We start from the raw sequence: 16,807 nt of genomic DNA, 5'->3' as shown, positions 1-16,807 counted from the left end.
TACTCATTACATGCACCACAAACACAGAATATCCTTCAACATTAGTCCCCTATAAAAATTACTCTGATCAGCAGAACACATTAATGAATTGGCCATAATATTCACGAAAAACCTGCAATGAACTGAAAGTGAACTCCACCCTCTCGTTAAAGATTTAACTGCTATAGAAACTATGATTAAATACACAGGGCCATGAATCAGCTACATGAAATGGAGGTATGCCTTGGTAATCATGGAAGCATCCAGCACTAGCAGGCAGACTGGCATTTCAGTCACCGAAGACAGCCCCCCCAGCATCTTGTAACTGCAGCATCATGCAGACAAGCAGCTTTACCAAGACACTTCACAGTTCTCATGAACATTTAATCTTCCTTACCTTTTGGGTTGTTTGGTTTAGGGGCTTGCTTTTTTTTGGCCATGCTCAAAGCTGCATGCACTCATTACAGGAACAGAGCGAACAGTTTCCAAATCCATTTTGACACAACTGGATAAAGTACCTAAAACCAAACCCCAGATGCCTCTGGACCAGCTGTGTCTCTCTGCACATCATTTCCAATCAAGCCCGCAGAAAAGCTGAAGGAAGATGGCAGGGCTTACCAGCAGTTCCCCAGTCTAGAGTCTGAACAAAGTGGATTTAAAAGAGGTTTAATTTTCCCAGAGACTAATGCTCTCAAATCAGAATAAATCCTCCAAAAGAAGAGATTATCCATAAATTTACTAGTTAGAAATGTTAATATATCCAGTGTTTATGCAAGGACTGCTCCTCTCTCCATGCAAGAGTACCACCTATACAATTTCATACTAAAGGAGAAACAGATTTCTGCTAGTTTCTCCCCCTGCCTCCCTTTCCACACTGAAATATAGCACAGCAGCTTTATAAATACCACTTTCCAAGAGCAGCAGTAATTTACCAAAAAATCAAGGCAAACTTGTTCCTATTACACTAGGAAAGCTCTGAAAAATCCTCCCCTGCAAAGGAACTTAACACAGAAAACAAGATCCACAGGCAGAAAAGTCCAGTGTGAAACCTGGAAAAACATTCAAATTAAAAAAAAAAATGCAGAGCTGAAACTTCAAATTACACATTCACAAAATATAGGACATGGTACACATTAAGAAACAACTACTTGAACACTGCTGATTCAACCAGAGCACAGCAGCAATACCCATCTGCATTGCCGGACTTACCCAACACATACCTGCTACTCAGACAAATGCTTCCTCCTGTTATTCATATTCTATTTACTAAAGGCCCCATCTACACACCGTACCACACGTAGTATGATGGGACCCAGACCAGTATAACCTGGCTGCTAATTACGGCCCTTAGGGCCGAGATGCATTAATATGTCCCTCTAGCTATAAACACAAGGATGACTACGCCCTCACTAAGTACACGTAATCTTAGAGAGGATAGACAGGAGGATGAAACAGGTACAGGAAAAAGTGACTTGCCTGACATCAAACAGCATGGCAGCAACACAGCTGGAAGCTAAATTAGGCCTGTCCACCCAAGCATCCTTATTTTCCCTGTACTCAGTCTAGTTGATAGGTAGACAGAACCCAGTCATTAGAATACAGATTGAAGGCTTCGTTTTGAAGCTAAAAGCAGATGAGAAATAGTACTGATTAATGTAATCACTAGTGTCAAACTGATTTTGGAGATCCAGCAGTCTCGCAGCACTCTCTCATTCTACTTTCCAAGCCCGATGTGTTCACACAGGTTTCTGCATGCCTAATGCTGGTGACCGGACTGCATACACTGCAATGTGTTCAAGACACCTCAGAAAGCCTGCTTAATAAATTAATCCTGAAAACTCCCTTATTTATTTCCACCAGATGCATTCTGTGTAAGCCCACCAACATCCCCCAGAGAAGCTGGATACTTTCTTAATGCTCCCAAGTAACAGCCTCACTGGGTAAGATACAGAAGGAGCCAGCCTGAACTCAGGTATCAGCAACAGCAACTGAGCAGCCCATGCATGAGCCAAGTTTTCCAGCCCAGTAACTTCCCCCCCTGCAAACCCTATTTATCTTCTTATTCAGAAAAAAAAAAAAAAAAATCCAGTATTTATAAGACAAGTGAAACAGAACAATAACAACAGCAAAAACCCCACTTCTTGTAATGTTAGGTGTCAGGTTGAGTTAGCAGGTATGAATTTTCCTCAAGTTTCCTCACTCTGCCAGTGCTGGCCCTCTATTAACTGTCTTCACTTTGTTCTGAACAGGTAACAGAAAAGCCAGATGGCCTAAAGCCATAGCTAATTTCAAAACTGCCGTAAGATAGCACAAGCCAAGAGAGCCTTGACAGCACTCATTTGACAATTCCACCCAAAGGCTGATATTACTCTAAAAAGGCACAGCTGAGCCAAGAGAAATCGTGTTTAAGCATGCCTGCAATCTCAGTTTTTTCTGTCAATAATTGTGGGCCTGTATGTTAAAAATTGATTTGGAAGTACAAGATGAAAAATTCTTTGACCTTGCTCACCTCTGGCCCTGATCCACAGCCAGGAGGAACAGGATACAGATCAAGTTAGGAGCAGGATATAAGCACTAATTTAACTCTCAGCACAATGTAAATGAAGCTTCAGTGACTCTACAGGGTACATGCCACTTCTCGCCTGCTACTAATCAAAAAATGTAAGTGAAAAAGACTTTGCTTCTAATTATTTGTTCTGTCTCTCAGCATCACGCAAACACCATTTACAGGGGAACAAACCCAAATGGACTTAACAGCCCTTTTCCTACTTCTGCCATTTCCCACCTAGCAGTAAATTACACCTGGTTTGCAACAGACTAGACTTACTATCCCCAACAATAAGACCACCACCCTTGCTAGCACAAATCAGACAGCCTATCATTTATTTCAGTAATTATTATGCTTCTACTTCTAGGTCCCAGCGATAAAGATAACCTAGGCAGCACAAGGTCACTCCATACAGGAGCACAGATCAGTAACTGAAATTCTGTAGGTCCATCCAGATTTCCACTGTCAACATTGCAGCAGAAGAGCTTTAAAAAAAAAATGCATGCCCACAGAACCCGAGGCAGCCTGTTCAGCCAGCAAAGACCAGTCCAAACCCTCTTAACCCTGCTTCTATCCCTGTGTAAACCCACTGAAGTCTCTTCTGCACTAGGATACAAAGGCTTGCTGGTAATAGCTGTACCTGCAAACCTGCTTCCTCCGGATCTTGGCAGCACACCAAACCAGCAAAAACTTTTAGACAGCTCTGGAGATGAGAGTAATCAATAACATACCACCAGCAGCACTTTTACGCATCTGCAGGGGAGCTCTTGCCAAGGCAGAAATGATATTGATTGAAATCACACTTCCAGCAGGCCCTGCTAGAACAGCCGATTACCCCAGACCTATACCAGTGAATTTAGTCAGTGGCATAAACATTACTGATTTGACTTTAAGTAGGAGAGAAGAATTAGACAACAGAACACAACCTTCAAAAGCATGCGAGTACAGAAATGCCAAAGTCCCCTTAACTGGCTTAGACAGTTACATGCTTTGTTCAAAGCTCAAATTCTCTAAAGGCAATGACCTTTGGCTTTTCCCCTGTCCATAAGCACCTCTGGAAACTTCACCTCCACGAGCACAGTCTCTGCAAACCCACTGAGACATGGCCTGCAATCCTAAGCCCCTACCTGAAAGCCACGTTTAGCAATAACCTCTTTTTTTGCTAAGACACCCTCTGCAACATGGTGTTTGTAACACCAAGAGAGAGCCCTGAGCATGCCCGGCTGCTGAACACTGTGCAGACACCAAACAAGACAGTGCCTCTCACACTTTGATCTAAGTTTGCAAATCAAGGCTTCTCAGTAGGACTCAGGCCAAATTTTTCTTGCTTGCACCCTTAAAATCTAACTGTCTTTAGGGGAGAAAAGCAGGCACATTCAGAGAGATTCAGCTCTCCCGCAGACAAGTGTAAGGCAATGAAGGAAGCCCAAAAGGGGCTGCCTCCAGTTTAAAATGAATGGTGGGGATTAATCTTGATGGATTTTAGACAACGAAATCTAATCTACAGCAACACAGCTCTAATTAGGGGTTCACTTTTGTGGATTGGCTAACTAAAGGAAAACCCAGCTGCCAGTACCTCACTTGTCTGCAAAGAGGTTCATCCTTGTAGCAGAAGCTTTCTGGAGCTGGCAAAATGAAAAGGTTCAAACCCTCTAGTTTCAGCGCCATGAGGCTTCACCGAAGTGCAATGATCTTTACCAAATCTGTTTCAAAAGGCATGCAGCTGGAGTAGCCTAGGAGCTTAGTGCAGGAGCTAGAGAAGTGCCAGACTTGCACAAACCGACCTCATCAGTATGCACCTTATTTTGCCCCATGACATTCAGCAGACATGGTTAATTAGTTCGTGATAATGCATTGCCCATCACGACTTCTGAACTTAGCTGTGCAGCTGGTAGGTAAGCAGTTCTTAACCGTGTTTTGTAATCAGCATGCCAAAAGCACAAACACAAAAGAAAAAAGTTAACAATCTGTTTACCCATTCCCCCCTCCTACGATTGCTGCAGCTAGCCAACGGCTTGGGAGGAAAAAAAAAAAATTATCTATTTCCAGGATTCAGCAGAGAGAAATCATTTGGACTGCTCTCAATTTTCCTATCTTTGCCACCGGTGCTTCATGTTATTTCACACAATTCATTCAGTTAGGAGATGAAGCCTGTTCCTTCGACTAATAGCATTAAAAGCCTCTCTCTGGAGATAATTAGTCCTCCCTCCCCCATCTCTTCCCCAGTGCAACGTGGAAAGAGCATACAGTCATCAGTAAACAAAGAAATTCAAACAGTGTGACAACCAGGCTGTAGCTGGGGAGAGAGCTGCCTCTCACCTCCGTATCACAGCACAGCTGATAATCAAAAACAAGTCGACACCACAAGCACTAGAACGAGCAACACAAGAACAGTATCTATAGATTAAGGGCTTCATTTAGAAATCAGGAAAACAGCACTTCCTCATTTGCAAGGAGCATAAATACCAATGCATAATTAGTCATTGCTAGAGGTTTTGCATGGTCACCTTCCAGCCCTGAAAGGTTGATCTGAGTCACTCAAAACCAGCAGATAAGAGGCAGAATCAGGAAATCTGCAGTCTTTTACCTACGATCCCAAGCCTGTCACCCTGCCATCAGCAAATCACACCAACCTCCACACCTCAGATCCTCATGAGATACAAAAGGTCCTCCGGGGCAGAGAAAAATTAAGGACAGACACCATTTGGAAAGCACTTTGAGAGCCACAGCTGAAGATTCCCAAAATTCTGTGTATCTATATGCTGACTCCTCACCCAGAATCTGCCCTTGGATTTGGGGGCACAGTTTGGAAGGAGTTAAAAACCCCCAGCCAGAGCCAGCCAAGGGTATGACTGCTGGCTGGTGCATTCACTGCCTGACTAATGCGTGACCCCACTGCGCAGAAAAGAACTGGAAATAGTTATCACCGCAGCATTGACAAGTCAGCAAGAGCTACTAATTAAATGATAAAAATAGATCTCTGAAAGGGCTTTTTTCCCCTCGACACAAAGCCGAGGCTTAACGCTGCCGCAGTTGCACATCCATTAGTTTTCCATGGGCTCCAAACCCGCCAGCAAAAAAAGCATTCTCACACTCACAAAAAACCCACACAGCATTTGTACGCAGAAAATCCCAACTAAACAAAATTAGGGAACCAATTCTGAATGACATGAAGCATCTCTTCACTATGCACGCTCCACTCCCACCTTTAATGGAAGCAGGAACAAGATGACATCTTTGCCCCCAACAGCTGTACCAGCTTCCTTGCACTCCCTGTAGCCCAAAGTTCTGGTTTTGCCTGAAAAATGAACATGTTTTGAGATGACCCAGATTACCCCAAGGATATCTGCAACTTGCTTCATGCACGGCATCTCTTAGAACAGCGACAAAAAACTAGTATCAGTGCAACTTCCATCATTGCGTGGGTTTTGCTTTAAGCCCTCCCCCCCGCTCCCCGCCAGACACAGGTTTTGTATAGCTCGTAACTGAATATTCATCACCAACTAACAGACCTGCAAGAACTGCAGTGTCAGCGATTTTTAATACATATAATGACCCAACACATGCCAAACACAATGAAATTTGATCAAAATAGAAGCCATTTGTTTAAATACAAGTGATTTGGCTCTCAAAACTGTCATCAAATTAAACTGGAAATCAAATTAACCAGTGACTGAATGAAGTAGAAGGCTGTATAATCACAGATTACTGATCCAGCGGCATGAAAACAAGGATGCAATCACATTCCCCTTGTTTGTGGCAGCCTCTCTGCACTGCCCCGTACTCCCAACAGGACTCCCCCTCCCCATCTTCCAGGACTTGAGGATGCTCTGTGCCTCAGATACAGCTCATCCAGCCATTTCTTGGTAGTCCAGAAAGGAAACGTTCCTTACAAAAACACCCTTTGAGACACTATCTGATAACAAAGCCAGCCCTGTGAAAGTACAAGGTGACACACTTCAAACCACACTAATTTAGGACAGACCAGCGCAGTCATTTCCAGCACTGTTGGGATGAACAAGTTTAAACCTACTCTGAATGGGAAAAGGGGGTTGTTACCATCACCATCCAAGGAAGTAACTTCAATTGGCATAACCGTGTGCCAGCCAGGTTCCCTCATAAGTGGCCTCATTTTGGCTGTATTTCCCCCTTTTTTGCACTGTCATTTGAAAAGGAATTTAAACTACATAAAGTTACAATTTTAGGTCTTGCCTACTCTTAAAAGTAATTTGGATTAATTCAAAGGGTATGTTTGAAGAGCAACAGGCATTTATACTGAAATCACAGCAGGCAGAAGAATTTAATTACACTCCCATGCAACTTCTACAACACTAGCACATCAAGCTAATTCAGCTGAACCAATCTTTTACCCACCAAGCATGGACCACAGAAAACTTCATCATTCCCCTTCCTTTGCGAGTAAACCCCATTCTGCCTAGGACTTGCTGACATTCATATTTTTCAAAGGCCAGCGTCAAGTTTAAAACACACTCCTATACAATTCAAGGTTTCTTTACACATTGGAGGAGCAATCAGAAGCATTCCCACTTCCCCTCCTAGGCTTGTGGAAGCAACAGTTAAACATCCTAATGTTTGAGAAGAGGGGCTTTTTACTTCATTTCAGCCTCGATTAAGCACCTTCTCACATCACACTCATTTTTTTCCAGTACCTCCAGCCCCAGAGAGGGGCACCAAGCCCTCACCTACCTTCACCTGGACAAACACAACCCAGTGCAAGGCAAAGAGGTAAATAATTCATCTGCACGCAAACAGAAGGAAAGAACAATTAAACGAGAAAGCACAGCAGGGACGTTTCAAATTTCAGCCAACATTAAGAGAGAACAGATCAAACAAAGAAATACCAAAGGGGCTGCCTCAGCTAAAGAACTTAAAGGAAGGTGAAAGCGCTCTCACAGAATGCAACAGGACGGCAACACCGATGAAAAACCAGGTTTTACTTTTAGTCACAGCCCAAGCCCTTCAGAGGACAGCACCGCACAGGAATTGGAGCTCCGGCCGGCGCGCTTGCCGCTTGTTTGCTTTTAAAGCAGGTTTAAAGCCTGAGTTTGGACTATGAGCCGGCTCTCGGATGAGTTTCCCGGCTGAGGAAGCCCCCGGCCCGGCCCGGCCCGGCCCGCAGAGCCAGCCCAGCGGGCAGAGCCTCTGGGGAGCCCCGGGGGTCCCCGCCGGGCCAGCCGGGCAGAGCACGGCCCGAAGTGACCCTTCGCCCCCCTCCACCCCGTCGCCCGTCCCCGGCTTCCCCTCACTGACCCCCCCAACCCTCACCCCACACCAGCCCCCCCCGACACCCCCACACAGGCCCCTCTCGCCCCTCACAGCCCCTCGCTCACACACCGTCCCCCCCCACCACCACCACCTGGAGCGCTGCCGTCGGGGAAAGGAGCGGAGCCGAGCCGAGCCAAGCCGGGCCGGGCCGGGCCTAGCCTGGCCTGGCCACCCCCCGGCGGGGCTCCCCCGGGCCGCCCGCCCTCACCTGCTGCCCGCGGCCGCCGGCTCCCTCCGCCGCTCCCGGGCCGGCCCCGCCGGAAGCCTCGGGAGGGGGAAAGGGGCGCGCGCGGAGCATGCCGGGAGTTGTAGTCCGCCCGCCCGTCCGTCGGGAGGCCACGCCCCTCCCTCACCGCGGGCCACGCCTCCGGCGGTGGGACACGCCCCCTCGGCGCGGAACGCGGCAGTGGGAGGGAGGGGAAGGGGGGCGGGGGGGGTTGGGGTGGGGGGTGCTGGGGGGGTTGGGGGTGAGGATTTGGGGTCAGGGGGTGACAGGGGTCGTGGGGTTTGGGGTGCTGGGGGGGTGAGGCTTTGGGGTCAAGTGGTGAGCTGGGTCATGGGGGGTTGGGGGGGGTGATGGGGTGCTGGGGGGTTTGGGGGTGGGGGGTGCTGGGGTGCTGGGGGGGTTAGGGTGAGACTTTGGGGTCAGGGGATGATGGGTCATGGGGGTTTGGGGTGCTGGGGGGGTGAGACTTTGGGGTCAAGGGGTGAGGTGGGTCATGGGGGGTTGGGGTGGGGGGTGCTGGGGTGCTGGGGGGGTTAGGGTGAGGCTTTGGGGTCAGGGGATGATGGGGTGCCCTGGGGGGGGGAATTTGGGGACAGGAAGGATTTGGGGTTAGGAGGTTTAGGGGTCAGTAACCAGGTGCTGTGGGACTTGGGGCTGGGGGATCTGGGTGTTGGGGTGCTGTGGGGTGGGGATTTGGGGTCAGCGGGGGCACCGGGGTATTGTGGGGTGGGGGTCTTGAGCTAGCACTGCAGATGGAGGGATTTGGGGTGACGTGGGGTTTGGGGGTCAGTCGGATAGGAGGGTGCTGTGGGGTGGGGATTGGGGGCCAGGTGGGATACGGGGTACTGCTGGGTGGGGGCTTGGCATTAATTAGGCCATCACATGGAGGGATTCGGGGCTGGGGGAAGCTGGGGCCGGGGTGTCAAGGGGGTGCTGTGGGGTGGGGTGTTGGGGGGCTGTGGGGAGAGCGGGGGTGAGGTGTGGGGTGAGCCGGGGATGACAGGCGAGAGTAAAACCCTACAAAAGGCATCTCCCACCTGGGCTGGGCGTTGGGGCAGACCCCCTGCCCTCCCCGCACCCCGACCCCGGCGGGGCTATAGCACGGCTCCACTGTTTACGCTGTCACCAGCCTCCACATGAGTCTGTCTAATTACTGGGGTGAAGATTTGACTCTCTAATCATTCAAGTTATCTCATATGGGAGCCCCTGAGGAAACAGGGTGACACATCCTCATTCCCCAAACAGGCTCTCGGGCAGCAGGGCACAGCCGGGGCGCGGGGAGGAGCGTGCAGAGCCATCAGTAGATCCAGCAGGCATAAAACCTCACTGCCCATTCCCTTTCCTGTTGGGCGATTGCCCTAAATCACGGGGTGAGGGGTTTTATGGGGCCACCAGCTGGCCCAGGGATGGAAAATCAGGATTAAAACGCTCCTGGGGCACACATGGGGCTTCAGATCTGAGCTGCTGGAGGGAGGGAGTATTTAACATCCTCGACCAAACAAGAAAATTTATATATCTTTTCTTATATATTTTTTTTTTAATTTCCATTCTCTCCGATGAAAGCTCAAACGTCGACAAACCCCCATTTTCCTTGGATTAATATTTATATTAAAGTTTTCAATCACTGTAATACATCAAATTACAGAAACAAACACTTGCTACACCGGAAAAAAAACCCCAAACACCTCGTCCTCACCAACAGCTTAACACCACCTTTCTAACAACCGGCTGTGCTGCGGCGTGAGCAAGACCCCGGTGCCTGGGGAGCCCGGCCATGTGCTCATTTGCCGCCGTCCGATTCCCAGCGGGCGGTTGTTTGTCTGGCTGCATTGTTTGTCTGGCTGTGCCATTCCCTCCCGGCACAGCATCTCCCCACGCCGGCATCCACCCTGAGCCCTCCCACGCCGAACCCCAGCCCTAAATCCTCTCCAGGGAGTCCCGGTGGGGCTGCTCTCGCTCAGCTTCCCCCTGTTAGAGGATCCCAATGTCCATCCAGAGGCGAGGCTCATGTGTCAGATCCCCTTATGGCAAAACATCACCTTCAAATAATAAAACATAGGTTGGTTTTATTTGTTAATGTGTTTTCTGAGCTTGAAGGGGAGGCACGTGTCAAAGCCTATTTGTTCCCGTTGGCATTAAGACCCATCCCGGGGTGGGCACCCCTCGCCCCGTGGGTCTGCGGCAGCACCCGGCCATCATCCCCACCTCCCAGCACCTCGATGCAAATCCTAAATCATTGCAAAACCACCTGAAATCTCCTGTCCCCGCAGCAGCTCTGCCTCGGCTGGCACCGAATTTGCCTTCCCACACCCTGGCGAGAGGGATGGGGTTTGCCCGCAGAAGCCTGACGTGATGTTCCCCGGGTGACCTGAGAGGTGGATTTAGCCCTTAGCACCCTGGCGAGGGAAATCTCGCCCCCAAAACCCTGCCGTTCCTGGGGGGCTGCCGGCACGACTGCACACACGTGCGACACGGTGCGGGCAGGGCTGCAGGCTGCCTGCCCGATCGATCGCGCTGCCGAGGGAGCGGAGGTCGCTTACCCGGACGGGGCAGGTTTGTTCGAGGGATTCCTGTTCTCCTACGACCCCCCCCACTTCGCCCTTCCCCAGGCCCCCTCTCCCCCACCTTCGGGCTCCTCTGTGCAACATTTCCATCGCAGCCTCATTAATTGGTGGCCTCCAGCTCTCCGGCAAATAAATCCTGGGATGTTCAAGGCTCTGTGAGGGATTTCTGCAGGGAAAGCTGCGCCAGGGCTGTCTCCTAGCTGGAAAACCACAGCATTTACTCTCCCGGTGACGCTGATACTATTTTCAAGTCTTACCAGTGCTCCCAGCAACCCTGGGGCCGCAGCATCCTGCCCCCCCGATTTGGGTGGCCTCTCCCTGCTGAGCGAGCCAAGGAGCATCCCGGTGGTGCCGGCAGAGCCGGAGGAGCCAGGCAGGTGGTGTGCCGGCACCATGCACTGCTGGGATGCTAGGAGAAAGCAGGCGATGATGATGGGAGCCGTGACTGAAATCACTCCCGCAGCTCCCAGCACGGCTCCGGCACAGCACCCCATTTCCCATGGTGTGTGCGGGTGCATTGCTGATGCTCAGCAGCTTCTCCCCATCGGGCTGCATCATCCGGGGGGGGGGTCACCGCACCGTCCCAGCTCCCACCATCCCCTCATGACACACAGATCACCTTCCTCCGTGACAAACCCCAGGCTTTTGGCATCATGGCTTTGGCTAAGCCCCTCTGGAAACACACCAAGCGACCCAGAGCTCGCTCTTCCCTTCTTCAGCATGAATATATGTATTTAATTCCCTTCTTCCGTAGCTGGCTCTGGGAAATGTGACTCATCCTTCAGTCGCGGTTGGGGTTCCCATTCCAGCCACAGAGCAAGAAGCTACCAGGGTGGCTGGAAATGGCTGTCGTGTGTCTGCACCAGCCCGGCTTCGTGGCACGGGGCAAGGGCGAGCGGGGCCGGCTGGTGCTCACGACCACCCTGCTCACCCCAGGAGAGCACAACCCAAGGGCAGCCTTCCCTGGGATGGACCTGGGAGTGAGGGTCAAGCCATAAACCCCCCTTGTTAAACACATGGGACAGTAAAGCAGCTCATGGTGGAGTCCCACTGATTTCAGCCAAGCCGGGAGCAAGGTGAGATGCTCACCAGCTCACCCTCCATCCCAGCAGGAACGGCCAGGGACATCCATCAGTTCCCGCACTCCTCTCCTTCCTCCTCCGACAGTGGCAGCTGCTGTTCTAGGGTCTCTAAACCCTGGAGAAACCATCTTGGAGAGCTAGCAGAGCAAAGCCAGCACTTACATGGAGCTTCCTCTAACATCTCAGCCAGCAATAATTATTTTTATCGGCCAGAGAAGCCTCTGCTGGGCGATGCACCCTTCCCAGCACCGGCACAAGCAGCATCCCATGCACACATGGCTGGCGATGATGTCAAACTGGTCCGTCACACGGGGAAAACCCTTGTGTCCTCGTCCCTGTGCGACTCGTGGGTGAGCCGCCCACCGCTGCAGAGGCGCCGTGGGGAACGCGGCACAAACCCCCGTGACAGCTCCTGGATGCTGAGCAGCATCTTTGCAGGAGCAAAACCTGAGCTGAAGGGCTGTGTCCCAGCTCCAGCGAGGCACGGGCTGCTGTGACAGCCCACAGGAGCTGCTAAAAACCCCAGCTCTGGATGTCAAACCGACCTCCCCAAAGTGCCTGGCAGTTAGAGGGACCTCTTCAAGGTGTCAGGAAAATAATGAGAGGAAAAGGGTTTGTAAAGCACTGTGTGCTGCAGAGCTTGCTCAAAGGCAACCAACCCCTGCGGGGAGCGGTGAAGCCCAGCTGGGGCTCTGCAGAGCCCAGCACATTTGCTTTCAGCCCCCCCCTTCCCCTTCCAGGTGTTTTTAGATAAGAGCATCCATTTCATGCATTCAGCTTTCAGCCCTTGGAGGACACGCTTTCCCCATGTCCCCAGGGAGTACCCCAATCCCTGTGCCCGGTGGGAAGGGAGGAAGACGGAGCATTTCCCTCCATGGCCATCCAGGCAGGCTGCGGGCAGAGCTTGGGCACCGCTGCCCGGTGCTCAGAGCAGCCACCGGGCAGGAGGAAGCTCGGGTCCCAGCCGCCATCCTGGCTCTGCTCCCGGCTTTGTGCAATGGCTGCGGCACGGGCAGAGCAGGGAGAGAGCTGGGGACGGGGTCTGAGACCCAAACTTGCCCCCACGCCGAGGGCGGGCAGCCAGCTCTTGCCGATCTCCCGGGAGGGATGAGGATGCTCCATATCCCGCGTGGGAGAGGGAAGAACGCGAGTCATATTTTCTGTTTGCTGGAGTGGGTCCTTGTCCCCTGCCGTCCCGTGAAGCAGCCACTCAGCAAGAAAATGGGATGAGGGTGGCGTTTCCCAGCAGCGCTGGCAGCAACACGGGCAGGGTTGGCACTGGGGCTGGCAGCAGGGACATGGGGACAGTTTGCATGGGGTTGGCAGCAGGGACACAGGGAGACTTGACAGTGGGGCCAGCAGTGGGGCTGTGGGGAAGGTTTGCAGCAGGGATGTGGGGAAGTTTTGCAGCAGGGAGGTTTGCATCAGGGACATGGGGAGATGGTTTGCAGTGGGGAAGGTTTGCAGCAGGGATGCAGGGCAGATTTGCGATGGGGCAGGTTTGTGATGGGGCAGATTTGCAGCAGGGATGCAGGGCGGGTTTGCGATGGGGCAGGTTTGCGATGGGGCAGATTTGCAGCAGGGATGCAGGGCGGGTTTGCAGCAGGGCAGATTTGCAATGGGGCATGTTTGCAGCAGGGATGCGGGGCAGGTTTGTGATGGGGCAGGTTTGCAATGGGGCAGGTTTGCAGCAGGGCAGATTTGCAATGGGGCACGTTTGCAGCAGGGATGCGGGGCAGGTTTGTGATGGGGCAGGTTTGCAATGGGGCAGGTTTGCAGCAGGCATGCAGGGCAGGTTTGCAGCAGGGATGCAAGGCAGGTTTTGCAGCAGGGCAGATTTGCGATGAGGCAGATTTGCAGCAGGGATGCGGGGCAGGTTTGCAGCAGGGCTGCGGGGCAGGTTTGCAGCAGGGCAGATTTGCGATGAGGCAGATTTGCAGCAGGGCTGCGGGGCAGGTTTGCAGCAGGGCAGATTTGCGATGAGGCAGATTTGCAGCAGGGCTGCGGGGCAGGTTTGCAGCAGGGCTGGGTCTCAGCGTTGCCGCCAGCCCCCAGCGAGCGGCGCTGCCGACCCAGGAACGCCGGGCACGGCGGGCGGAGCAGCCGGGGCGGCGGGGACCAGCCAGGCGGGGACCAGCCAGGCGGGGACCAGCCAGGCGGGGACCAGCCAGCCCCGGCTCCACCAGCCGCGGGCCGGTCCCGCCCGGCGGTGGGAAGGTTCCCCTCGGACCGGGGCTGGGAACGGCCGCCGGAGCGGAGGTGGTTTGGGGCTGAAAAATCCGATGCCAGGCAAAGAAATAGAGGGGCTGAAGGGTGAGCAGCTGATTTGTTCCCCTCTATTGCACCGGCATGTGATGGGGACCCCTTTGCACCCATCGGGGTGCTTCGTCCCCCCGGCTGGCGCAGAGCTCGGGGTGCTGGGTGGCTCCCCGGAGCCCGGCCGAGGGAGGTGACAGCAGCTCGGGGACACAATCATGAATTACGGCTGCCTCCCGTCCCAGCCCTCCCTGCACGCCACCGTGCCATCGCTGCTGCCTGGCTGCTTTTCAAGGACTAAAATGCTCCAGCAGCCAGTTGGAATTTACAGCTCACGGTGCCCAGAGCCCACAGTTCCCCCGGGATAAGCCCAGTTTGTCCCCAGCGAGGACAGCAAGTCGGCTTCCCGGTGACAGCCAAATTGTCACTCTTAAATCCAAAGCAAACAGCTTATTACCTGCTGCAAAGAAGCAGAGGGCCAGGCGCTCATCCGCTCCTACCCTGCCAAGCTTTCCTTCTGTGCCTGCAGGGATCGAGCTGGTTTTGGAGGGGCTTGTGGAGGAAATCTGGCTCGCAGCCACCGGTGGGATGGCTCCTGGCACTCCAGGGACCCAAAGGTGCCCACCTTGGCGCATAGGCGGGTGCTGGCAGGGTGCAAAGCGGCATAGCCAGGTAAAACCTGGCTGCAAAAGCAGTGCTCAGCGTCCTGAAACTGCAACGCCACGTGTGCACCCTGATGACGGTGTCGGTCCCACAGCAGTGACCCGCTGGCACGGCCACAGGCCGGCAGCCCCGGCAGGGCTGGGCACGGTGTGGGTTACGCGAGGAAGCAGCGCTGGCGCCGGGCGCAGATGGTGCCAGGGGATATTTTGGGCTCCATGGGCAGGACACATTCTGTTCCCGTGAGCTAAGGCAGCGACTGGGGGCCGGTCCCTTCTCTCCCACTCACCACCCCGCAAAACCCTCACCAGGGTCCCTGGGCAGCTCTGGGGCTCCACTGCTGGCAAGAGACTGGGAGGGACTGGGAGCATTGGGGCCTCAACTCCATGCAGTCTGGGGTGACCGCGGCAGAGGCTTTGCCAAGGCAGCTGCTCACCGCTGGGAAATGTGTGATTCCACGGGTGATTGCCCACGGCTCTATGGACACAGGCGCTGGGCAAAGCCAGGGCAGAGACCTGCGCCCGCCACCACCACTCGCTTGAGCTGAACCTCCACATCCACCTCACGCTTGAAGAATTGCTTTTTTTCCAGCCTGAATTTATCCATCTCCAGCCCATGCAGTGGGTCCAGGTGTCTGCTTGCAGCCATACGGCAACAAACTGCCAATGCTCAGGGCACAGATATCCCTCCTCATCTCCAGCCCTGCAGGAACCCCTGCACAGGCTGAGCCCCATCCTGGCCAACTTCCAGGGTGGGAACTTTCCTGACTGCTCAAATCCCTCCTGGAGCTTGGCCGGGCACCAGGCGCAGCGAGAGACGACCCTCGGCACGGCACGATGCCGCTGCGCCCTCCCCACGTTATGGCACAGCGAGGGCAGCTCAGTGCCGGTAATGCCCATTTTGCAAAGCACTTTGGACTCCATCAGCCTTAAAGCGCTCATTCAGCACAGCCCATGATTATTATTATTATTTTCCCATTGCATTGCTGCATTTTAAACACAGCTAACGTGTTATGTTTTTAAATTGAGGGCAAGTGTAGCGCAAAAAGATTACATACATTGGGATCATAACTATCAGCTACAGGTAGGGAGATTATTAACACACTTTCTGCCCTGCAAGACAGACAATGAAAGCTGCTGATAATTTATATATATGCATACAAATTGCAGGCCTTGGTTAAACACAGGGTGAGGAATTTATTGGTTTATAATTGTGACCACCTGAAAAAAGGAAGGGAGTTAAACTGATACAGTGACCCAGGCGATGAGTTAAAGGAGGCCCACGGCGCCGGCTCAGCCCTGAGTTATTTGATGCTATAGCAGAAAAATGGAGAGAAAAATAAAGCAAGGGACTGGTCCTTCCCGGGTGCTCCTGCTGCTGGCGGTCATCTGTCTGGAGAAGCGCTGAGTGCCCATGGTAAACCCTTTGCGGATTTAAAATAAAACTGGGACAACCGGGGAGGGAAATTTGGAGCCTAATCCAGGACTGGATGCTAAGGCCAAGCTTTGCAAGACTGTAGGGCGGAAAAAAAGGGATTAAAAATAACATTTTCAAGAACCTTCCTGCTTTGCAACTCCCTGAGCGAGGCTCAGGGCAGCGCTGGCTCCAGGCACCAGCTCCCTCCCGGGCTGAACCCTGGGGATGAGGGAGCTGGGGGCTCCCGAGCAGCCCACGGGCTGTCCCCTCGGGTCCACGAGCACCCTTTCCCTCTGCTTTAACGTGAGGCTGTAACATCCACACGCACAACGCCTGGGAGGTGTCTAAACAGGGCTTCAACGGAGGAGAGGGGCAGGGGAGCAGCAAAGATGGGGTGGATGAGGGGCACAGAGCTGGCATCCCACCCAGACCGGGTCACTCCACATCTTCTTGCAAACACAACAGGAGACCAGCAGAAACAATAGAAAGTCACACAAACAGATATCGTCCCTTCCTTACTGCTGGGTGGGCAATGCCACCGGCACTGGGCTGCAAACCGTTCCTGGGGGAGAAAACCTTGGTGCACCGGGGATGCTGGGCTGGTACAGAGGGGTGCTGGAGCTCGGGCTGCTGCCAGCCACCCCGAAAGCACAGATATATATCTCTGTGTGTATATATATACACACTTTATTTATACACATATATATATAAAAATAAAAATACGTGTACATATATATATTTTTAAGCACCGGAGGAGGTGATCTGAGCTCATGCCCTCTGCTCCCCAAAC

The 16,807-nt window shown here is 52.8% G+C and overlaps 2 protein-coding genes across 16 annotated transcripts in view; both read right to left on the bottom strand.

Moving 5' to 3' along the window:
* The window catches only part of PHACTR4 (phosphatase and actin regulator 4), a 68,919-nt gene extending 60,833 nt beyond the window's left edge, over nucleotides 1-8,086 (bottom strand). For 2 of the 6 annotated variants that reach the window (XM_030038128.2, XM_041129326.1), the window contains exon 1: nucleotides 8,022-8,086. The gene's annotated coding sequence lies outside the window, so the exon portion shown is untranslated. Of the gene's footprint in view, nucleotides 1-5,733; nucleotides 5,826-7,234; nucleotides 7,287-7,904; nucleotides 7,927-8,021 lie in introns of those variants that run through there. The other 4 variants (XM_030038129.2, XM_030038130.2, XM_030038134.2 and 1 more) reach the window with 4 other exon arrangements.
* A 1,499-nt stretch (nucleotides 8,087-9,585) lies between these two features.
* On the bottom strand, nucleotides 9,586-16,739 carry LOC115351455 (keratin-associated protein 10-2-like). 10 transcript variants are annotated; one of them, XM_030038142.2, is made up of 4 exons: nucleotides 13,311-16,739; nucleotides 13,148-13,222; nucleotides 10,861-13,078; nucleotides 9,586-10,078 (listed from the first exon to the last, which is right to left on the bottom strand). In XM_030038142.2, the coding sequence occupies exons 1-3, from the start codon at nucleotides 14,059-14,061 to the stop codon at nucleotides 12,837-12,839; spliced, it is 1,068 nt and encodes a 355-aa protein (XP_029894002.1). In that variant the 5' UTR covers nucleotides 14,062-16,739; the 3' UTR covers nucleotides 9,586-10,078; nucleotides 10,861-12,836. The 10 variants fall into 10 exon arrangements, with proteins under 10 accessions (XP_029894002.1, XP_040985261.1, XP_029894004.1 ...); XM_041129327.1 differs by adding an exon at nucleotides 13,251-13,272 and having other exon boundaries at nucleotides 10,861-13,153; nucleotides 13,314-16,739; XM_030038144.2 differs by having other exon boundaries at nucleotides 10,861-13,222; nucleotides 13,311-13,493; nucleotides 13,695-16,739.
* Nucleotides 16,740-16,807: the final 68 nt, after the last annotated feature.

The sequence above is a fragment of the Aquila chrysaetos genome, chromosome 16 (assembly GCF_900496995.4).
Source record: "Aquila chrysaetos chrysaetos chromosome 16, bAquChr1.4, whole genome shotgun sequence".
NCBI classification, from domain to species: Eukaryota; Metazoa; Chordata; class Aves; order Accipitriformes; family Accipitridae; genus Aquila; species Aquila chrysaetos.
Note: the sequence above shows the minus strand (reverse complement) of the source record. Positions and strands in the feature narration are given on the sequence as shown.

Coding starts and splice junctions, on each gene's coding strand:
- LOC115351455 (XM_030038138.2), bottom strand. CDS start 14,061: ATGGGTGCAAAGGGGTCCCCATCACATGCCGGTGCAATAGAGGGGAAC.